Genomic DNA, 24806 nt, shown 5'->3' on the forward strand with positions numbered 1-24806 from the left:
ACAGTTCTGAGGGTTGTGGACCGGGCTCTGAGCGTACTGTGTGCACCTTTTATGTTCTCATCCAGCTTGTGTGGGGTTTTGCTAGGTAATCTGACTTTCTTCCAGCATTCCGTAATGGTGTGCTCTGAGAGATCATTACTGAGGCAGAGTAAATTTCCATTTTCTTTGCCGCTTTTGCTTAAATAAATAAATATGTATAAATTGAGATCCAATGATCATTATTTTAGTGCTCATACTTTGCGTGACCCGGCTGGTGGTGTACCATGAAACTCTAATGGGACATTAAAGGTTAAAGCATTATTGGCTCAGCCAATGGATACTGAACAATTCCTTGAGTGACGGCAGCTGTTGCGGTGCACTCTGGGACTTGTAGTATCTGATCCAAACTAAATGACAAGACCAGTTATTTTGCCCCAAATAAAGATGTCTCACATCATATTCAAAGAGTTCAGTTTCTCATCATTCGCTATAGTTAGAAAACAATAATTGGTAGAGTGGTCGGATCCCAACTGAGAGGTTGGAGGTTTGATCCCCGGCCATGAATCATGAAGTATTTATATCCGTTATGTAACAGTATAAATGATCCTCGAGCATGGGGAATGTACCGTGCAGTTGCCTCGTTTTTCCTGATATACTCTTTGTTTGTTTGATAAAGTATAAACTATATAGATTAGAACATTTTAGTACTGCATAGTTGTGTTTCAGAGGGGAGAGACACTGAAGAAAGATGCGCTTGAAACCCAATCCCAGTAATTTTTGCATTCTAGAATTATGTCTTGGAAGTGCAACTATTCATATATTTCCACACAAACCATAATAGAAGCATTCAGAGCAAGAGAGCGGAGGTGCTGGACTAGGACTGAAGGGGGTTGTAAAAGCTCTACAGTGTCCGGAGTTCAAGGATTGCCCATGCCCAATCTCCACCCTCCTGGAGTCACGTGTGCTTTGCTCCCTCCCTACTTTCACTTTGGCACGTGAACTCCTGCAGCTACCCTAGCATTCAAATAGGTCATCCCTTCTTGCTCATTCCCTTGAGCTGAAAAACCTCCCAACTCAAGTTTCATCACCTTTCACAGGCAGAAAAGCGCTTTAGAGTTAGGACACACTGAAGCCACACGGTATAAAAAGTGAAGATCCTCTGTTTTATTAATCCCGAAACTTGTTTTTAAATGGACGACTCTGAGCAAAATAGCCATCCCGACAACGCTGGACCCTGGATGAGGCCCAGCTGGAGGTCATTGGGCAGCGAGTAAACACATCCATGTCCTTCTTGGAGAGGGTCAAGATGTTGCAATGCCGGTGAGTCAAAGAAGGTCAAATTTTCTGCATGCACTCTCCACGGCCAATATCTAACTCTCTGTGTGGGTCTTCATTGCATTCAGGTGTTCAGGCGCCAGGATAAAGACCACACTGCTGGGCTTGTTTCCCATCCTGTTGTGGCTGCCTCACTACTCCATCAGAGAAAATGCAGTGGGGGACCTGATGTCAGGGCTTAGCGTGGGCGTCATGCATCTGCCACAGGGTGAGCAACGTACAATAGCGCAGAAACTATCATTAAAAAAAACACACGTAAACACGGCGCCTCGCCGCACGGATAGTTAGCACTTATGCTTCACAGTTCTAAGGTTCCAGGATCGAAGCTGAACTACAGCCGTCCTGTGTGAAGTTTGCATGTTCTTGTACTTGTGTTGATTTTCATGTCTACTTTGGTTTCCAAACACATGCTGTAAATGTCATTGAGCATAGTTGTCTGTTTGTGCAGCAATTGACTGGTAACTAGTCCAGGGTCTCTTGCTCAATGCCAGCTGGGATAGACTCCAGCTTGCCAGTGACATGAGAACAAACCCTAAAGAAAAGGGATTAATGCAAACAAGTACACAACAAACTATATATTTTTTAAAAACACAAAATTTAATGAATGGATTTAGTGAGCTATGACTATACAGGCGACTTCTTGGTCTTGACTTGCTATGTGATGTGAACATAATTGGTTCTCAGAGAAAGCTAGGCTCACCATCGTCAATTTCATCCCAAAGGTATCTTACACCAAACTATTAAACCCTTGTTGACCGGGCTTTGTGGACATCCATCTGTAAAGATTTGTCTTTATAGTGCCTCTACTGTACTCTTAGACTGCCAGCTGATCTTGGGGAATGTTGGAATTTATTTCTAATTTAACATGAACGCGAGTTACTAATCTGACTCCAATTTGTGACCTTACCCAACTGCCACTCATCCAACAATTTGCGCGCTCGTTCTGCAATAGAAAGGTATCAGGAAGCTGGCATTTTCACACACGAGTGGATTTATTCCTAACAACCAAATCTAATACATCACCTGGGTCTCGGGTCCCTCTCAATACACCTCTGTACGTCTCTGTTCCCACCAGCAGACGTACTCTACTTCCGAGTTGCCCAGCCATTAGTTATACTACACAATATGCAAATGGCACATCAACAAAGGCATTCTGTCATTATTCTATTGGCTATGTGTACACTGCATTTAACTTTAGCTTGCTCTTATTGGTCTTTCTTCTTCTGCAGAATCATTTGCTCGCTCCTCCTGGTTGTAGTTTTCCATACAGGGTCCCCAGTTGTTATCTACCCGCTGCCCCTGGGTCATCTTGTACTCCTTGCTGCTCCTGCGTCATTGTTTAATCTGGAACATTTCATTCGTGCACATCCTTGCCCACATATCTTGTTTTGTCTCCACCGTCACACACTCAGCACTTTACAGTTTCATACTCTCATACACAAGATGTCTAATGAACTACTTTAAGATCAAACTCTTATATTCCTTTAATCCCTCTCATGACCTCAGACCACTGAGGTCACCACTCGAATACCTTGTTTTATTGTTAAACACAAAATTTCATACCCTCCTCATGGCCTCAGGTCCCTGAGGCCACCTTCATATACTCACATCCCGGAGGGCCACAGCTGTCTCCGCCTCCTGGGGGTCCTTCTGAGGGATCATCATGTACTGGCCACCCGGAGGGAGTGGCCCCAACGTGCGTTCAATTGTCTTAACAGTTAATGATCTGATACATGGAATACAGCAACATCCGCATAACACCATAATAGCGGCAAACACAGCGATAGAAATCAGTACTGATGCAATCAAGCTTTTCGATTTGCCAAAGACGTTTAACCAGTCAGAGTACCAACTGGTGTCCACACCTGAGTGCTCCTTCATCTTGTTACTTAGCGTGCGCAGACCCTCCAATGCCTTAGTGAGCCGACCGTCAGGAGACGTATTGTTGGGAATCAGAGTACAGCACTGATCCCCAAAAATACCACAGACTCCTCCTCTTTCCGCTAACACCATATCTAAACCTATTCTATTTTGGAATGCCATAAGAGACGTGGCTGCTAATTGCTCATGCACTGCCTGGAGTGCCGAGGTGGTGAAGTTCGCCAATCGTTGGACATTGTAGTGGACATAATTAATCCGGTCCACATTTTTGTTTACTGTAATGAGCAGGAAAATACTCTCCCATCCTGCCGCCACTTGATTCACCAATTTGTATTCATCAGGGACCCCTCTCGGAACTCCAATTGCATCTATGTACGTGGGGTCTCCTGCATTCAACCATTCTTGCATGTCCTTTTTCCTCCTCACAAGGAAGGGGATTCTTCCCCACCGTCCAACGCCTTCCCAATTTATTCTGGACACGTCTAATGCTGTCACACTAATTGGCATGATCAGCGTTACTAGGGCGCACTTACCTGAGGCATTGGAGGGAAGCCTATCGTACAACACTTTTGCTCCACACCACAGCCAAACATCAGCACGAGCGAGAGGGATTCCTGCTGGCAAAGACACATTTTCATTACACCATGACTCCTGGATATTTCCAATCCCAGGGCCAGTCCCATTTAACTTTAGGCAGGTGAAATTTTGTTGTGCAACATGGGCGTCAAAAATGGGCTTTTTCTTCCCTGTGGGTGTACCAATGGCCAGTCCTGGTACCGTGGTTGATAATTGTCCAATTTATCTAACAAATCAGGCCATTGTTGAGTCCAGTTGAAAATTGTCCCCCAAGCTTTCACCTGTGACGGTTGTTTATACCTCAGATTTAGCAGTAGTTGTTGTGTCTGTGTCAGCGTCTTACCACCATCTTGCTCTGCTTCATACCCTACCGTTCCATTACAGGAATGATACACCATCACTCGTTCTTCTTTCGCTCCATCACTTCTGAAAATAGTCAATAAAGTTAAACATTTGCATCGTCGTCGTCGTTGTTCAGACACTTTCGAGTCCGACTTGGATCCAATTCTCGCCATTGTCACATTCCCTCTCTTGACCTGCCTGTTCGGGCGGTCAACCTTTAAGCCCACCATTGGCAGGCACTGTGCCACTGTGTCCTCCAAACCTTTGTCTGCTTCCTTCGGCCATCGATATTGAGGACGGCGGACCGGACTGGAGCAATCAACTTCCAATTGGATCGGCTGAACCGTATGACAAAAACCAACATCGAATGGACCCTGTGACCACAAGGTCTGTGGCATTTGATCCAGCATCGCCTGTGCAGACTCATGGTCCGTCTGTTCCCGCCCATGATGGCGGGCCAGGAAGACCAATTCAAGGTCTGACTCATCTACCATTTTTGCCATTATTCTGTAACTTTTGGTTGCGGCCGAATGCCACACATCTGAAATCTCAGTCATCATCCAGTCATGTTGTTGTGTTAATCGTTTCACCATGGGCCCCAATTGGCGGGGCTCATGGCCTGGCGACACAGCCAGTGACACGTGCGGCAAACCTTCCTTACTCATTCGATACCATTGCTCTTGGTTCGGCGACAACTATACATATGCTGCCACCCCCTCGGGGCCCACAAAGATGCATGGTGATTGTAATGTCCAATCATCTCCCTCAATTTCTTCAAACGCATCTCTATATATCTCATCTGATTCTCTATCATAATATAGAGTGCAATGCAATGGATCCACTGGGGGGTGGTACGGTGCCAATGCCTGGATCCATGGTTTCCACAGGAGGTACGTGGAGTAGACACCTCTCCCAAACGGAGTCTCAGGATTCAATCTCGCCCAGTAGATTCGTGCCGTTTCTGGTACTGTGGGGAGTGGTGCCATCAACCACTGACCCTGAGGTGTCACAGGCTGGGAGCATTCCAGAACCTGTCCGTCAGGAAATGTCACTGTAAGTCCCTTCTCGCCGCACAGAATCTGGGCTCTCAATGCTGACATGTCTCTGCCCATCAAGTTGATGGGTGTGTCCATTGCATGAACATATGAATGATATAGTTTCTGTCCGGTGTTTGTGATTTTCGTTTTTCAATGGTCGAGTGAAGGGCAGAGTCTGAGGACGTCCTGAGAAGCCGACCAACGTTGTAACTCGTTTCGACAACGCTGTACTTGGCCGTGGCATGTTGATCGATGAATGTGTTGCTCCAGTGTCCATCAACATCTGGACCGGAGTGTCTGCCACTGTCAACCGAAGCATTGGCTCTGCCTGGCCTGTGCTTCCCGAGCTTCCCAGGCCCCACTATTCGTCCGGGCCGTACCACGGGTCGGCTTGGTAATACTGCCCATGTGGATTCGGCTGTGGCCCCGGGCGGGGCTGCTGTGGTCCACTTTGGTGTGGTGGCCCTGCTTGCTGGTTCTGCTGCTCCGCCCCTGCTGGTGGTGGGTTGCCATTACAATCTCGCGCCCAGTGATCAGGGGCCCCGCAGTTGAAGCAAGTCCCTGGAGCGAACCAATTCCGCCCCAGTCCTGGGAGGGCGCCTTAACCTCGCCCTCTGTATCCACCACGGAACCCTTGGCCTCAGCCCCGTCCAGCCCCCACTGGAGTCTGATACATCTGTTTTTGTTTAACCTTTTCTTGTTTTGCCTCACCATGCAACTTTGCCAACTGTAATTTAACCAAACTAGTCGCCAGAGCGTCAGTTTCCTTTTGATCTTTATTTGCTTTTTCCATGTAGATGCGGCAATGGTGTATCAAATGCCTCTTGAATCTCGGTTCCGGACAGACCAAATGTCCAGATCAACTCTCATGATCGCTTGCACCTCATTTGGGAGGCCGTTCAGCATCGCCGTCCTGAACATCATCTTAGCTTCAGGGTAGTTGCCTGGGTGTTTACCTGTGGTCTCAATCCACATTCATTTTAAAGATATTAATTTCATTCTTTAACATCTACATTGGTTGTTGACAAAGTACACAAATAAACAACATACTTTCTCCATGGCCAGATGCATGCAACACAGTGGCTCACCCTGCAAAGGCCAAATAGATCTTTTTAAATCAACACAATGCAGCATAATTTTGGGAGTGTTCTATATAAATTGCCAACTAATCTCTCATCTCTTCTCACAAATACCATATTGTTAAAGTTAACAAAACCGCAACCCTGACGGCCACCTAACATGCAATAACGTATTACTACATACGATTACATTATCATTTAATTTGACACATCTTTCCAAATTGCTTTTGTTTTGCGTTGCAAATCAGATAGACTACAGTCTAATAAATTCTTTTTATTTACCTATTTTAGCCAATTTCATCCTTTTAACACATAACACTGACAGCACACAGACAACACAAAAAACAGCAAAGACACAGCTCACAAACAATAAAAACAAATAATGCTGCGCTAACGTCATAGAGGATGACGTTTTGGTTATATTTTTTCATCAGTGCCTTTTATCCTTTATGCAAATGTGCATCACTCTTCTTCAAACCTTCTCTGAAAAACTCACACTTTCTCTGCCTCACCCGCAGCCATAGCACCCCCCGTGTGAGGGGGGACGTGGCATCAATGTTGATTGCCCACAGGCTGGCCTTTTCCTGCAACAATCATGATGCCGGCCCACCACACACACACGAGCATAGCACAGACCCATGACTACGCGCAAGCGCAGGCACGCTCCTCAATCTCACCCTCTCAAAGGGCCGGCCTACTTTACTGTTCCCCTTCATCATGTTCACATTCAACATCTTTCACTGTCTTCTACACATTTGTTGTCTATTATTCTATCAGGCCACCTTTCTAGTCACTTTCTGTCACACACTTTATAGTCTCTACTGCCACACATCTTAATTTCTCTACTGCCACACCTCGATCATCTTAGTTTCTCCAACCAACTTAAACATACTCATCGTCTACTTCTCAACTTCCCTATTATCGCTCAACAGGCTCCTGAACATTCTCCATGACTAATTTCTTCCATAGGACACACATCTCACTCACACACCCACACATACACACACACACACACACCAGGATCCTCTGCGCGCACACGCACGCACACACACCCTACACACACGTTTGGCGCACAACATAAAAGACCACAAAGACCACACTAAGAACACCTTTTTGCTCATCTTACTTGTCTGATTTATTCTCTATTTTACTTTTAGACGCTTTTTGTAATTCTTTTCCTTTTATTTTGCAAATTTTAACTTCAGTGTTTCTCTCTTACTTTTTCCTTTAACGCGAATATCTCCTGTACATTTAAGATAATTTCCGTTTCTTCTTTTTTTTTTTTTTTTCTCAGCCAGGTTCCCATTCTGTTACATGGGTTTGATCCGTTTATCTAGATTTTTATTTAGATCAGGATCCTGCCTTTCACTTATTTCTTACTTTTTCTTCCATTAATTTGAAGGGACCCTTAATTTGAAGGGACCCGAGACCATTATCCCACTTCCTCTTATCCGCCTTCTTTAAATCCACTCGTGTGTCTCCCAACCACTTTTTACGCAGAACAATTTTAGTTTCCACACTCACACTCACACTCACACTCACACTCACACTCACACTCACACTGATACGTAAATCCCAGATTTTAAACCGTATCGTAACCACGAATAGTTCCAAACTATTCTAGTAGGTAAATCCCAGATTTTATACCCTACTAAGTCCACACTTGTACTGATACGTAAATCCCAGATTTTAAACCGTATAGTAACCGCAAATAGTTCCAAACTATTCTGGTAGGTAAATCCCAGATTTTATACCCTACTACACACTTTCACTGTTCCGCTCATCCTTCCTCTTATAATTTAGCGTTGTCAATATGCAGAATTTGAAAAGGAATCTGCTTACCTTGTCTCACTGTGGGCCCAAGAGGAAAGACGGTCGGACGTGTGGCGTCTTTATCAGGTCGTCACATGGTGTGGACGTGGGTCCCAGACCCTGAGTCCCAGACTCTTGTGGTTACCGAAGTCCCAGACTTCCTTAGAGTCCCAGACTCTTTTACCTCTCTTGCATCACGTCGGGGTCACCATAAATTGTTGGAATTTATTTCTAATTTAACATGAACGCGAGTTACTAATCTGACTCCAATTTGTGACCTTACCCAACTGCCACTCATCCAACAATTTGCGCGCTCTTTCTGCAATAGAAAGGTATCAGGAAGCTGGCATTTTCACACACGAGTGGATTTATTCCTAACAACCAAATCTAATACATCACCTGGGTCTCGGGTCCCTCTCAATACACCTCTGTACGTCTCTGTTCCCACCAGCAGACGTACTCTACTTCCGAGTTGCCCAGCCATTAGTTATACTACACAATATGCAAATGGCACATCAACAAAGGCATTCTGTCATTATTCTATTGGCTATGTGTACACTGCATTTAACTTTAGCTTGCTCTTATTGGTCTTTCTTCTTCTGCAGAATCATTTGCTCGCTCCTCCTGGTTGTAGTTTTCCATACAGGGTCCCCAGTTGTTATCTACCCGCTGCCCCTGGGTCATCTTGTACTCCTTGCTGCTCCTGCGTCATTGTTTAATCTGGAACATTTCATTCGTGCACATCCTTGCCCACATATCTTGTTTTGTCTCCACCGTCACACACTCAGCACTTTACAGTGTCATACTCTCATACACAAGATGTCTAATGAACTACTTTAAGATCAAACTCTTATATTCCTTTAGGAATCACAGGGCACATATTCAACAGCCATTCACACCTATTGTCAATTTATAATGTTTAATAAATACAAATACACATGCTTTGCTTGTGCCGCATAAAACTAACACATGTATAAGTAGAGATATTTTTCATCCACGTTCCATTAACCTCAAAGTCATGTCTCTTCTGTCTCTATCCTGTGCAGGTATGGCCAACGCCATGTTGGTAGACGTTCATCCGGTGTTTGGCCTCTACACATCCCTCTACCCGCTGATCATCTACTTCATATTCGGCACTTCCAAACATCTCTCCTTAGGTGACTGTCACATTCAAACAAAAATGTCAACAAAATATACATCCCCATGCCTTGCTCCAGAGCTCTCTGCAAATGTGTGGAAACAATCTGGATTCACAATGGTAAATCCTGATCAGCCTTGTGTTTTCACCGCCATGATGCCTAATGGCGCTGCTGTAATGTGTTCAAAATAGGTACCAGTACCATAAAATATGCAACTGATGAAAAGAAAAATTACACTAATGTGCCAAACTAATCTGGTTGGTGTTTGAAACTCAGCAAATTGTGTGTTTATGTTTCAGGATCTTTTGCTGTCCTGGCCATCATGATTGGGTCCGTCCCTGCCATTGTGGAGTTGCCTGACGATGGTGCTGATGTGGCGGAAGCTAAAGTAAACATAGCTGTACAACTTACCTTGCTATATGGTCTCATACAGGTAAACACACACACACATACACACACATACACACAATACATTATCATCTATTTTTTGACACAAATACTGCCTTTTGAAGAAAAAAAATTCTTTACCCTGATATTTATTTATGTATGTATGTAAACATATATTTGTATGTATATATATTTATCGCAGCTCATATTAATTCCAGATTTGAAAACCGCTAGCATGCGTGTGTATGTACAGTATTTGCGTGTGTACTCATCCAGCTCCTACTGTATCTGCTGCGCTGTGGGTCTGTGTGCCATTGGTTGTCCGATCCTCTCATCAGAGGCTATACAACAGGTGCTGGCCTGCATGTGGTTGCCCTGCAGCTTCCCCTCATGACCAGAATCATTGCACAGAGACACACTGGACTGATGGCCTCCGCATGGGTTGGTTGAAGTTACACACACACACACACACACACACACACACACACACACACACACACACACACACACACACACACACACACACACACACACACACACACACACACACACAAACAGAAACATGGACAATTTCTATTCATATGACACCATGTCATGATAGTCATTTAAACAAGTTAAACTTACATGTACATTATTATCCAGGGCAGAGGTCCGATACGTTTGCATTCCACCAGCATCCACTTTTCATTTCCACCACTTTCTGTACATTTTAGCATCAAACTTTCTCTGCTGTCAGGACACACACACACATACTATGTACATACTAACAATAATGCTTTTAAAATATCTTTTTAAAAATGATGATGAGAATTATATATTAAAGCATCTGTTGGATTGATGATGTGCTCCTTTTCCAGACTTAACACAACGTTCTGGGTTTGCCAGTGTGGTACCTGGAACTCTGTCAGTCACTGTAGTTTCTATGGTGATACTCACTGGTGGCAAAATGCTGAATAAACATTTTAAAAGCAAGCTGCCTGTGGCCATACCTTGGGAAGTCATACTGGTGAGCAACACGTACAAACAGCCATGTGAACAAATTACTGTAAATAGTTGATATATTTCATCGGGTTGTTTTTATGGGTTATTTATGCTTTCTGTTAGGGTTTATAAACTATCTTGATCGTATGATTATGTTGGAATGTAGAATAGAATTATTAACTTTGTTTAAACCTTTTACCTTTCCTTGACTCTGAAAAGTTTAAACATTCAGTTGTTGAAACTTTCCAAATGGTGTGGAAACACTTTCTTGCTTAGTTAGTCATCTACAATGCTCCACTAGTTTCTGTTTTTACGGCCTTGTAAAACAATGAGCTGGGACCCTCTGCACTGATTAACCAGTTGCTGAGGTGACCACCAAACATGTCCAATGTCACCCCCACCCCACTTGTTCTCAATAAATATGCTCTTGTAAGAGACTAACGGCAGAGTTTGTTCGAACATTGCTGTACCTACAGTAACGGACAGGCTCTCCACTTGCAAGTGCTTAAAGGGCATACTGTCTCTCGTGTGGTTCTTGCAAAATAAGTTAGAGTCAGAACATCTCTAATACTTTCTGTGTTTTTAATATACGTCAATTAAAGAGGTTCACAAGTCTTTAAGTAATTGTGTGTTTTATTCTTGTGATGAGCTGCTTAATTCACAAAGTCCCAAGTTAAAGTCCCAATGATCATCGTCACACACACATCTGGGTGTGGTGAAATTTGTCCTCTGCATTTAATCCATCCCCATGTGATTTTGATCCATCGCCTGGGGGAGAGGGGAGCAGTGAGCAGCAGCGGTGCCGCGCTCGGGAATCATTTAGTGATCTGACGCCCCAATTCCAACCCTTAATGCTGAGTGCCAAGCAGGGAGGCAGTGGGTTCCATTTTTAGAGTCTTTGGTATGACCCGGCTGGGGTTTGAACCCACAACCTTCCAGTCTCAGGGCGGAAACTCTACTACTAGGCCAGAATGCTGCAAAGTGTCAAGGCTTTAACCTCCAGATGAACTACTTTAAACAGTATGTGATACAACACCGTGTTTGTGTTAAGTGTGTTGTTTTTGCGGGGCCTACAGATTGTACTGGGTACTGTGGTCTCGGTGCAGATGGACCTGGCTGAACAACATAGAGTCCAGGTGGTCGGAGACATTCCTTCTGGGTCAGTGGAATAGTCTTATTGTCTTATTTTTGCTTCTGTTTTCATTTAAACTTCCACCATTTCTAATACCAGATGCTGATGCTATTGTTATTGTGTATTGACATGAATTACACAATCTTGAATAGAAACAATGAATGGAGGCTATATTTTGACTGACCCATATTTGCTGTCTTACTATCATAATAATAAGCTTGTCATGTTAGTATTCAATTGGCATGTTTAGAACTAATTTTGCTGTGAAGATATATATCAATCAATCAATCAATCAAGTCAAGTTTATATAGCCCTAAATCACAAGCAGTCTCAAAGGGCTCTGTCCTCTGCATTTAACCCATCCCCATGTGATTTTGATCCATCCCCTGGGGGAGAGGGGAGCAGTGAGCAGCAGCGGCGCCGCGCTCGGGAATCATTTTTGGTGATCTATATATATACATTTCATGCCTGTATTGAAAAGATGTGGTTTCCTTTTACACTACAATCACAACATGATCGGTTTCAAATTAACCTGTTCACGGGTGGAATGTTCCTAACAATCTTTTGTCTCCCCTGTCTCAGCTTTTGGGAATGTATTGCAAGCAAAAATAAATTGAAAAAAAAAAAGTAAATAATTTTGAAGAACAAAAAAATAATAATAATTAACCTCATGAGTTTAAACAATAAATATTTTATTTTTGAGGTGAGTGTATTAAAATGAGACATTATTGAAGACAAGGGCGGAGTTTTACAGCATTGTAGGCGATGGACGTTCGAAGAGCTCGTATCACAGGTTGTCACTTGCCTTGGAGAAGAACCATTAACTGTGCAAACCAAAATAAATGTATGAAAAGCTTGTTTGGGGTGGGGGGAGCTACAGTTGGTGAACATAGAGTTTAATAGTCACCTTCTGTGAGGAGAAAAAACGAAGCTGTAAGCACTGAAAAACAAACATCAGTTTAGATACAGTTAATGGATGGCTACACAAAGACCTGAGTCCATTATTCAATTGTGGATTATTCTTAGTTTAGAATATGTTCATCTGGCGAGACATGCATAGCTTTTTGTTTTGCTACACTTGGCGACCCTAAATAAAAAAAAAAAACAGTGCTTTAGTTTTTGTTAACATTTTTAATAAATCAAACCGACAATTTCCACATATCCTAAAGAGATGTTTTTTTTTTCCTAGAATACTGTTAAAAAATCTCTCTAAATTTGCATTAGTGAGCACTTTGCCTTTGCCGAGATCCAAGTGTAGCATATCTATCAAGATTCTGGTTTGATAGTTTGAATGATATTTGCACGGGTGTGCTTAATTGTTGCACTGAATTTTTCTAGAAGTGCTCTAACATCAGTCTTTCTGCAAATCCTTTTAAAGTAACAAAATGAGTTTTGAATAACAGGGATACTCACACATCGCTGAGGTGAGCCTGAAGTAGCAAGGCATGTTTTACATGATCCGATCAGTAGCACTAATGATGTTCACAGCAAAGTCTCATATTCACAATGCATTTGAAGCTTCCACTCAAGCTGGTTTGGCAAAAGTCACACACCCTAATTACGTCCCTATATGTCCCCGTCAACAAATGTTACAGAGCTATTTATCATTTACTAGATTGCTACCACCACAAATAACATCCATCTATTTTCTGTACCGCTTTGTCCCCACGGGGAAGAAACTGGTATCACCTGTAAAGTAGTGTGCATACAGTATACATACTTTAAAATTAATGACTAAAACATATCTTAGTGCCTGTAGCACTGAATGCTGGCTGTCAGGGGTGTGACTGATGTTTAGAAAATGTGCCATTAAGAAAGATGAACTTAAGTCACTCGCTAACCATAAGATTAGGTACACAGTAAGCATGCACTATCTCATGGACTTTCATGACTGCTTTTACAAAGACTCACAGACAGAGCGGTTAAATAATTTCTTATTGTGGTGACACCTCAGCAAATTTACAACCATGATATAATCACGTTTATTCATGTAGTGCTTGTTGTAACAGTTGTTGTGAAGCAGTCACCGTAACAAAGCACCTGTACACATCTTTGTTTTCCTTGCTCAACAATGGACATCTCAAACAACATCCAACAATACAATACACCTTTATTGATGTAGTGCTTGTTGTGACAATTGTTGTGAAGCAGTCACCGTAACAAAGTACCTTTAAACAATCTTTTGTTATTAAGTGTCAATTACAGCGAGTACTCACACTTCCTTAGCAGGATAAAGTCCCTTAGAGCCTTGAAGGCAATGATCTGACAAGTAAAACCACAGACTGTCCCTTTCAAGTGGGGAAACTGCAAAAAGAGTAAGCTGACATGACAGGCATGGTAGACTTTTTGTACTACAGTCATCCCTCACTATATCACGGTTCACCTTTCACGGCCTCACTGCTTCACGGATTTTTGTCACAATGCATTGTGATATGGCTTCAGATGAAAAAGACACTACAGAGTGGAGTCAGGCCGCAGAGGCGCACTATATAGTACGTACTGATGATTACAATTATTTTACTGTAGTTAAAACAGACCAACCACAATCTTAAATCTCACCGTACTGTCCTTCCAGCCAATCATATAGCATGACATCATAAAAAATGTTAGAAAGTGTTAGAACCCCGGGCCGATCTGAACACCCGAGTAGATGTGGTACCGACACCGGAAAAGAAGCTGTGCTTCCTGTGTTTCTCACAAACCACGGTATTGACCAGAATTTATCAAAAATCCCTCGTCCGCCCTATATGTTAGGTTTTATAAACTATCTTGATCGTATGATTATGTTGGGATGTAGACTAGAATGATGAACTTTGTTTGAACCTTTTAACTTTCCTTGACTCTGAAAAGTTTAACCATTCAGTTGTTGAAACTTTCCAAATGGTGTGGAAACATCCTTGTTTAGTTAGTCATCTAATCGTAAAACAATAAACTGGGACCCTCTGCACTGGTTGACCATTTGCTGAGGTGACCACCAACTGGGACCCTCTGCACTGATTAACCATTTGCTGAGGTGACCACCACACATGTCAAATGTCACCCCCACCCTACTTGTTCTCAATAAATATGCTCTTGTAAGAGACTAACGGCAGAGTCTGTTCGAACATTGCTGTATCTACAGTAACGGACAAGCTCTCCACTTGCAAGTGCTTAAAGGGCATACTGTCTCTCGTGTGGTTCTTGCAAAATAAGTTAGAGTCAGAACATCTCTAACACTGTCTGAAACCCAGACGAAACCAATTAAAAGTGCCTTTAAAGTGGTCTTGAGACCAATATCAAGCTCAAACTGCAACACTGTTAAATTTGGTTAATTGCAGGTTGATTCACATTTTGTATTGTATTGTGACTCATTTATTTGTCGTACTTTTGAGCAGCCAGTGCAAATACATTGATGTCATTGCTTACATAAATTTCCCCTTGCACCCCAGATCTACAAAATGGATGCCACCCCACGCGGACACTGCCTTATTATCAACAACGTGGATTTTGAGCCACAGAGCGAGTTGAGTAATCGCACGGGGTCCAACATTGATTGCGACAGGATGGAGAAACGATTCAAAGCACTTCACTTTGTCGTTGAAGTGAGGGCAAATCTCAAAGAGCGAGTAAGAATCCTTCCTTGTTCTTGCGAGATGCCAAATGGTGTGATGCTAACACTTCTCTCCACATTACAGCGGCTCCAATTTATCCAAGAAGGACCATTCGCTGTACGACTGCTGCGTGGTCATCATTCTGTCCCATGGGACAGAGGTGAGATGCGTTCGTATTTATAAGGCAATAATGTTCAGCCCGTCAATGTTTCACTTGCGTCTTCACTACTGTTATGGCCGCTGTATGTATTTCTCCAATTACAGTAGATACAGTAGGCGTAAATGGACTGCACTTATACGTATCTACACCACATGGTGCCCAAATTGCTTTACAATGCCACACATTCATACACTAAAGGGAGGCTGCTGGTATGCAAGGCATGCTACCAGCAAATTGGGGTTCAGTGTCTTGCTCAAAGACACTTTGACATAGTCATCAGTGTTGAGGATCGATCCCACAACCTTAGAGTTGAGAGGCGGACACTCTACCATTGCTGTCCCTGTACCACTGCCCAGTCACTTGGGTTGCATTTGACTGCGTTTGGTTGAGTCAGACCCAAATGAGTACCGTGTTTTCCGGACTATAAGGCGCACCTAAAAACCTAAAATGTTCTCAAAAGCCGACAGTGCGCCTTATAGTCCGGTGCACCTTATATATGGATCAATTTATAAATTTGTTGATCCATACTGGTTGTACACAGTGCTTTGCCAAAATTTTCAGTACGTTTTAGTATGACTCGTAAATTACATTGCACATCGCTTACCAGCATTACGGCAACCGTGGTCAGGGGGCGTCACTGAATAGCTGTTGTACCCGTGAGGCTATTTCATTTCAAAATAAGCTGTTCTGTTAATGTTTCGAGTAAATTTACGGATCAATATGGAAGGGAAACATAGGTAAGCAGTACCAAGGTGTCAGATCGAACTTTAATCAGTTCCGATCATTTTATAAGCCGTCGTTTGAGAAACGCGATTGTTTACACTTTACTGAGGCTCATGGGAGTTTGCGAGTGGCTGTTGCTATAGTGATAGCTGCCATACGCACGAGGCTATTTCATATCAAAATAGGCTGCTCTGTTAATGTTTCGAGTAAATTTACGGATCGATATGGAAGGGAAACATAGGTAAGCAGTACCAAGGTGTTAGATCAAACTTTAGTCCGTCCCGATCATTTTATAAGCCGTCGTTTGAGAAACGCGATTGTTTACACTTTGCTGAGGCTCATGGGAGTCGCCGGGTCGCTGTTGCTATAGTGATAGCTGCCGTACGCACGAGGCTATTTCATGTCAAAATAGGCTGCTCTGTTAATATTTCGAGTAAATTTACGGATCGATATGGAAGGGAAACATAGGTAAGCAGTACTAAGGTGTTAGATCAAACTTTAGTCCGTCCCGATCATTTTATAAGCCGTCGTTTGAGAAACGCGATTGTTTACTTGAGGCTCATGGGAGTCTGCGGGTGGCTAAGGCTATAGTGATAGCTGCCGTACGCACAAGGCTATTACATGTCAAAATTGGCTGCTCTGTTAATGTTTCGAGTAAATTTACGGATCGATATGGAAGGGAAACATAGGTAAGCAGTACCAGAACTTTAATCAGTTCTGATCATTTTATAGGATAGTTTGAGTAACGCGATTGTTTAGAGGGCTCATTGGTGATTGGCTAGTAGATGCATACCGCAACCCTAGTCAACCGCAGTTTGTTGCAGTATATCTTCTATTTTGTGCACTTTATAATCCGGTGTGCCTTATATGTGGACAAAGTTTTAAGATGGGCCGTGCATTGAAGGTGCGCCTTATAATCCGGTGCGCCTTTTGGTCCGGCAAATACGGTACCCTAAATCTCAGGCAACGCAATGCCACCTTTTCAGGTGAATCACAACCGTTTCCCCGGTGCCGTTTATGGAGTAGACGGCCAGTATGTTCCAGTGCAGCACATCACAAACTACTTCAACGGGAAACACTGTCCCTCGCTGCAGGGGAAACCCAAACTTTTCTTCATCCAGGCCTGCGGAGGAGGTAACTAACAGTCAACGTTGACTCCTTTGACACTGTTCATAGTATTAGCAAAGATTTGTTTTTGTCATTGAGGTGAAAAAGACCAAGGCTTCGAAGTGCCATCTGATGAGTTCGAACCTTCCGAGGGCGGAGTCGATGATCAGACGGACGCCATCCCCGCTTCCTCCAGCAGCGACTCGCTGAGCACGTCTGATGAACCAGACACCGGCGCCACACTGCCCACCCCAAGTGACATTCTTGTGTCCTACTCTACTTTTCCGGGTACACTCCATTGCAGAGTTCAGAATGAGCATAGTTGAATCTAGCCATTCTGGTCCACCCGATGGCAGTAGTGCACCTAAAGAAAGGGCATTTCTTTTACCCGATTATAGAGCTTATATTTTCATTTGTATTGGAACGTTTATGAATAAGCATGCGAACACATTTCATATATACATAAACTCTCAACCCACACCATCCTCATATTGTTTTGATCAATTGACACCGCACAGGTTATGTGTCTTGGAGGGACACTCAGTCAGGCTCCTGGTACATCGAGACGCTGGACCGCATCCTTGAGGAAAATGCTGCCACTGATGATTTGGTCACAATGTTAATGATGGTGAGCTTCTCTTCTCATTATAGGCATAGCTATATTTTCTGTTAAAATAAGTCATTATTCGACGATTAATTTTAATTGTTTGTTTTCAGGTTAACAATGAAGTCTCCCAGAACTCTGCAAAAGGCATCTATAAGCAAATACCAAATTCATTTAACTCCCTTCGAAAACTTCTTTACTTTCAAACCTCAACCCCAAGACAAAATTTAGCTCAACATAAATAGATGTTACCGTACTCTGTACTGTGCCCATTTTTTAAAAATAAAAAAAACGACAGCAATTTATTGGGATGATATGGTCTATTTTCATTTGATATTTTGGAACTAAAAACAAAAACGGAATAATTGTAGTTTGTGTTACGGGTATGTTTTAACAGCAGATTCATTGAGTTTTGCTATACATGATTGGTTGTCAATTTGCACATTTGTTGTATTACTTTTCATTTCTTTGTAGATTTTTATAAGAGATTTTTGGACTGTGAGTAATTTCTACAAAATAAAATGTTGGTTCAGGATAGTCTTTGTAATTGTCGTGAAACCACTTATGCCGTTGTGACATCAGTGTTTCTGTCACCATCACAGCAAAAACAAGTGCTTTTATAACATTTTTATGGTTTACCACCAAACAGATCTGAAATATTTTTATGACTGTCTTATTTTACTTTTTTTTCCAAATAAAAGTTCTGAAATAACAACTGACTGATGGGGTTGCTTTAAACTTGCTTTAAACTTATCTCCTTAATTGCAAACACTGCAGTTCCTATTGTAAATGTATATGTCATCAACCTTTCAAGCTTATGTCAAACTGATCAACTCTGCAACCAAAAGAACTACTGTCATAAAGTCAAGGTCAGACTACAGCGAGTGTTCTTTTAGGTTGCAATTGTAACCGTAGCACATCCTCATTCTCCCCCTCCATGTTTGCTCTTACCTATTTACAGAAAATGTACGATTCCTCTCGCTTGTGTGTTTTCAAATTGCCAGATCAGAGTGATAACACCTGAAAGTATTTACACAGGCATCCTACAAATAAATGTTGAGCTCTACTGTGTTGCCCACGTATACGATATTTAACATATTAATATCAGAATTTGAATCTCTTCATGCATGTTCACTCTTATTCGGCATATGCAGTTTTTTTTTTCATTTTCAGTTTGCACATTTTTTAATAACAGTTTCAGTGAATGTAGTTGGACATTTCAATTTCAGAAAAAAATTATTAATTATGCATTTATTATGTCTAATTTGATTTGCTTTTAGCAATCGCCCATTTACCTGACAACAGTCGAATAAGGGGAGTACCAACACTTTCCACTTGAAGCACTGTGCGTTGCCAACATTAGCAGACAGACACTCTCGCACTGTTGTCAGCCAAAGAGTCTGCTAAAAGAAATGAAAGTTAACAAATTGAACTGGTAAATTATGACAAATTCTGAGTAGTGTTCATATCAATTAAAGAAAATGTATTAAGATGATTTACTTGTCAGACCTTATCTTGCAAAGAAAGTGGGAGTACTTTCTTTATTTGACCCTCTTCCACTCTGGAGTTGCACGCAGTGAGAGGCGCCGAGCAGGTGTGGACATAATTATTGCCCCCTCCCCCCCAGATGGCCCCTGTACATTGGGTTCACCCCGGTGGTTGAAAGAGTAGCCTTCCTCTGTCTTCAGGTGGGGCGACACGTCCTGATTGCTATTTGCACCTTGCAACAAACAGTAGAGAGCAAAGGGAGGCACCTGTTCTCAGTGTGTAGTAGAGTGGCTGAGTCAGTTCATGAGTGTGGGAGAGGAGGGTGGAAAAGGAAGGATGAAGTCATTATTGCCAGACTGAGGATAGGACATACTTTTCTTAATAGCACTCTCCACCTTCTGGGGAAACACCGGGATGGGCTGTGCTCTGAGTGTCAGGAGGAGGAGACGGTGCAACATGCGCTGCTTTCCTGTAGGAAATATTATGGGCAAAGGGTTGAGTTGGTGGAGAAGCTGCGGACAGAAGGGCTTCAGGGAATATCGGTGAAAACCATTCTGGAAGTAGGGTCAAGTGGGAGGGGAAAGCGCTGGTTTTTTGAGTTTTTTAAAAGCACTGGTCTGGTGAGGAGAATTTAGTGTTGTGATGTGAAAAAAAAAAAAAGTAGGGGCGGCAATGCAACTAATAGGATGCAAGCTGCCGTTAAACCCCAACGAAGAAGAAGAAGAACAAACAGTAGTTTAGAGGACCCAGCCTTTTTGGAGTGCTCAAGAGTGCTAATTCTGCGGATTCTGTCGCTTTGCTGGGTGACTTCAATGCTCACTAGGGAAATGACAGTGAGACCTGGAAAAGCGTAATTAGGAGGAACGGGACTTAAGATTGTTTGTTATTTCTGGTGGAGGTTGAATATCTGAAACAATCTAGAAAATGATAAATAGCTCTGGAACATTTGATGACGGGGACATACAGGGGTGTAATTAGGGGTTGTGGCTTTTACCAAACCAGCTTGGGTGGAAGTCTCAAATGCTTCCTCTAATTATGAACACAAGAGACTTTGCTCGGGGCATCATTAGTGCAACTGATCGGATTGTGTAAAACATGCCTTACTACTTCAGGCTCACCTCAGCATTGTGTGAGTATCCCCTTTATTCAAAACTAATTGTGTTACTTTAAAAGGGTTTGCAGAAAGACTAATGTTAGACCGCTTCCAGATAAATTCAGCGCAACAACTGAGCACAACCGTGCATATATCATTCACGCTATCAAACCAGAATCTTGACAGATATGCTACACTTGGATCTCGACAAAAGAAAAGTGCTCACTAATACAAATTTAGACAGATTTTTTAACATTATTCTAGGGAGAAAATGTCTCTTTAGGATATGTAGAAAATGTCAGTTTGGTTTATTAAAAATATGAACAAAATAAAAGCAGTTTTGTTGTTCTTGTTGCTATTTTTTAGTGTCACCAAAACAAAACAAAAATGCTGTGTGTATCGCCGGATAAACATATTCTAAACTCGGAATAATCCACAATTGAAAAATGGACTCAGATCTTTGTGTATCCATCCATTCATTGTATCTAAACTGATGTTTGTTTTTCAGTGCTGATAGCTTCGTTTTTTCTCCTCACAGAAGGTAACTATCAAACTAACTCCATGTTCAACAACTGTAGCTCTTCTTTCCTGAAACAAGCTTTTCATACATTTATTTTAGTTGGAGCCATTATGGATGATGTACAGGAAGCAACCACCTGTGATACGAGCTCTTTGAACGTCCATCGCCTACAATGCTGTAAAACCCCCACCTTTGTCTTCAATAATGTCTCACAAGCCTAAGACTGAAATAGTCGAGCATTTTTACTTGTCAAAGAGAACCTCTCTTGTCATGTGACAGATTTCGGAGTCATCAGCGTCCAGGAGGCTTTATATGGGCGCTCAAACTCCTTAGTGTGCAGCGATAATATACCTGCAGGGCAGCTGGCCAACACGGCCTGCTCTCAGGACGACGTTTTGGAAGACATAAGCTTAAGGTACGGTATGCATTTTGCTTATTTGGTAAGTGTTATTTGAATGAATGAATGAATGTATGTATGTAAGCTGCTGCACCTGACATGGTAGAGTGGCCAACTGGCTAGCACATCTGCCTCAGTGCATATGCATGTACGTACATCACATGTCATGATTAAAGTAAAACTATTGTGACAGTTTTTATGTTTATTCTGCTGACTTTTATTTTTATGTCTGCAGATGCAATGGCAAAAAATCATGCGAAGTGAACACAGGGCTTTTCAACTCCCCTGATCCTTGTAGTGGCACCTCCAAATATTTGCAGACCAATTACACCTGCGTGGCTGCAAGTACGTTGCCTACATTGAAATTATAAAGAATAAATATTGTTTTATAGCTAATGTTTTTAATTTCCTTTCAACAGATGTTGTTGTGGCATGTGATGAGAATTTGGCGCATTTGTGTTGTGGTGAGATTAACAGTTTTTCATGCTGAATTCCTGTATGTTACATGCATTTTACATTGCAGTAAATTTTAGTTTATCTTGTGTTTATTATTATTGCTCTTCTTAAAAAAAAATTGTGTTGTGACTGGCCACATTTCCACCACCAGTTTCTTTCTCTCATCTTGATGCCAGATCAAGGAGAAGTCATCTCCGTGCGTGGTGCTGACTATGGACGCCGCGATTCGACCACGTGCTCATTTGAAATACCTGATGCCCAGACACAAAATGTTGAGTGCTTCAGCCCAAATGACATTGTCGCCACCAGGTATGCGAAATCAAAACCTAATCTCAGGAGACTTTAGCAAGGTTTTGGTATGGGAGGGAAGAGAAATCTTTACAAGTGTTATGTAAATTGAACATTCTAATGCAAGTGTGAAAGGTTGCTTGTTTACGTTTATCCTGCGATTGACTGTCAACAACTTCAAGGTGTACCTCATCTCGTCCAAGGTCATTGAAAGAAGTCGCTCTCAGAGGGAAAAAGTATTTTCTCCATGAAACTTTGCATGGGCCAAGGAAGATCCTTTTACAGTTGATCTAAAGGTGCACCCTGAACTAGTTGCCAGCCAATCGCACAAACCCAAACCCATGTTTCCTATTATTGGCAGGTGCGGTCATTTGGTAATGCACATTACTGCCTGCTGCAGGAGTGTGCTTGAACTGGAATATCTCATCAAACATCTGTGACTGACATTGTGATTAGGTCGTTAGTTTGAACTACAATATTAACGCCTGGGCTTCTCAAAGTTACAGTTTAGAATTATTCGATGACATCATCAACACACTTGTATTTTTAGAACTGTAATACGCCAATTTCTTCTGCATCCATAGTTGCAATGGGATGAGAGAATGTACAATTGCAGTTACCACTGACCTGTTTGGAGATCCCTGTGGAGACACTTACAAGTACTTGGAGGTTGCTTACACATGTCAAAGTAAGTCACTCTTTTTAGCAGCTCCAAATATTTTTTTGCCCTTGGAAAGGAAAAAAATGCCATACTTATATTAAAAAAAAGAGATTTGAGTTCAATATTATTCAACTACCTTAGCAAATCATATTTACTGTACTGAGTGGCGATGCCTTTAGTTGTAATGTAGCACTGTACAGTACTTGAGCGGCCATGTAGAGAACGTTTGTATATCTTGCAAATAAAAATGGGGAGGCTCAAAGATTTTATAATAATATATCATAATTCTTTGAGTTTTTTTTCAAAAGGTTTTGTCTTTATTTTATATATGCATCAACTCATTCGAAAGAGGAACAGAGAAAGAATGAATTCTAAAACTTGACAATATTAGATATTAAATGAGTGACAATTTTGTGTGTGTGTTTTTTTGCAGAAACTTAAATAGATAAAGGTCACCTGTAACTTCCATCATGTACGGAATTGACTTACCATCAGCACAAATGAGATATGCCCCTGACTGTATGTCTTCATGAAACATCAATAAAATCTGAGGAGATGGAAATGCTGTATTGTATTCCAATCATTTTGTAGCCCCATAATTGTTTGGCTTGACAGTTTGTTCATTATTTGTCTGTGTTGGAAAAAAGAAGAATTAAAGAGTATTAGTAATGTTTAAAAAAGGTGATTGTGTTGTATTGGAAAAAAAAACTTTGTAAATTGTTGATTTCTTTTGAATTCAATTAATTTACTTATATGAACAAAGGGTTTTTTTCTTTTCTCGTAATCACTTTTTCATCTTGAATAATAGATAGCAGTTTGATGACACCCATCAATGATCCAAACCGAACCGCTTAGCCTCATGGAGGTCACAACAGTCAAAGTCAAAGTCTGCTTTATTGTCAATTTCTTCACGTCAAGACACACAAAGAGATCAAAATTGCGTTTCCTACTATTCCACGGTGACAAGACATATTACATATTATATATCCATCCATTCTCTGTACCGCTTTGTCCCCATGGGGGTCGCGGGCGTGCTGGAGCCTATCCCAGTGGTCATTGGGCAGTAGGCGGGGGACACCCTGATCCGGTTGCCAGCCAATCGCAGGGCACACAGAGACGAACAACAATCCGTACTCGCACTCACACCTAGGGGCAATTTGGAGCGCTCAATCGGCCAAGTAACACAGGTGTCCTAAGGCGAGCTCAGGGAGGACAGAAACCTCCCGCGGAGCAGAAGGGCAAAAGCTCGCTTGATCTTGATTTATCAGTTCGAGCACACTCCTGCAGCAGGCAGTAATGTGCATGACCAAAATGCATATTTTGGTAATAATACGCATCATCAATTTATATATATATATATATATATATATATATATATATATATATATATATATATATTTTTTTTTTTATAAAAAAAAAAAAATTGAGCTTATTCTATATAAATTGGCTGATGTTATCGCACATTATTCCATCTTTCGTGGAAGATGCACGATGCAAGATGCATATATATATATATATATATCCTCCGTTCGGAGTGGAGTAGTTCAAACAGACTGTAACCTGGGTGAGAAGGGTCTGTAGAGATGTTGCTTGCACGTTTCCTGGTCCTGGACAGGTACAAGTCTTGGCTAGATGGGAGGTTGATTCCAATGATCTGTTCTGCAATCCTGATTGTCCGTTGCAGTCTGTACTTGTCTTGTTTGGAGGCCGATCCAAACCAGACAGTGATGGAGGTGCAGAGGACAGACTGGATGATGGCAGTGTAGAAGGTCTTCAGCAGCTCCCTCGCCAGGTTGAACTTCTTGAGCTGTCTCAGGAAGTACAGCCTCTGCTGGGCCTTCTTCCGGACAGAGTCTATGCGGCCGGTCCATTTCAGGTCCCACGAGATTGTGGTACCCAGGAACTTGAAGGTGTCTGAGGAGAGTATAGTATTATATATGGCGGCGCGTGCACACGCAGCGGCTTCTCTCTGTCCCAACCAATCGGTGTTTTGTTCATTTAATGAGTGTTTGTCTGACAGTTTTATGTTTTCTTGTTTG

General features: G+C 42.1%; 2 protein-coding genes and 1 long non-coding RNA gene across 4 annotated transcripts; 2 read left to right on the forward strand and 1 right to left on the reverse strand.

Moving 5' to 3' along the window:
• Nucleotides 1–1019: 1019 nt before the first annotated feature.
• Nucleotides 1020–18559, forward strand: LOC147061484 (caspase-9-like). Its single transcript, XM_085907824.1, has 12 exons — nucleotides 1020–1299; nucleotides 1383–1522; nucleotides 9088–9198; nucleotides 9480–9613; nucleotides 9906–10008; nucleotides 10425–10573; nucleotides 15109–15277; nucleotides 15333–15430; nucleotides 17140–17287; nucleotides 17360–17548; nucleotides 17779–17888; nucleotides 17978–18559. Exons 1-12 carry the CDS (start codon nucleotides 1262–1264, stop codon nucleotides 18107–18109), a joined length of 1521 nt encoding a protein of 506 aa, XP_085763950.1. The 5' UTR covers nucleotides 1020–1261; the 3' UTR covers nucleotides 18110–18559.
• On the reverse strand, nucleotides 17594–20214 carry LOC147061485 (uncharacterized). 2 transcript variants are annotated; one of them, XR_015065674.1, is made up of 3 exons: nucleotides 19374–20214; nucleotides 19160–19264; nucleotides 17594–17624 (listed from the first exon to the last, which is right to left on the reverse strand). It is a non-coding gene; the product is annotated as an uncharacterized LOC147061485 (long non-coding RNA). The 2 variants fall into 2 exon arrangements; XR_015065676.1 differs by having other exon boundaries at nucleotides 19160–19267.
• Nucleotides 20050–23329, forward strand: LOC147061486 (L-rhamnose-binding lectin SML-like). Its single transcript, XM_085907720.1, has 9 exons — nucleotides 20050–20481; nucleotides 20954–20986; nucleotides 21065–21142; nucleotides 21245–21380; nucleotides 21598–21707; nucleotides 21782–21826; nucleotides 21995–22127; nucleotides 22691–22794; nucleotides 23201–23329. The coding sequence occupies exons 1-9, from the start codon at nucleotides 20448–20450 to the stop codon at nucleotides 23206–23208; spliced, it is 681 nt and encodes a 226-aa protein (XP_085763846.1). The 5' UTR covers nucleotides 20050–20447; the 3' UTR covers nucleotides 23209–23329.
• The last annotated feature ends 1477 nt before the right edge of the window (nucleotides 23330–24806 follow it).

Source organism: Syngnathus leptorhynchus, chromosome 1 (assembly GCF_054491065.1).
Source record: "Syngnathus leptorhynchus isolate UIUO chromosome 1, UIUO_Slep, whole genome shotgun sequence".
In the NCBI taxonomy this organism is placed as follows: domain Eukaryota; kingdom Metazoa; phylum Chordata; class Actinopteri; order Syngnathiformes; family Syngnathidae; genus Syngnathus; species Syngnathus leptorhynchus.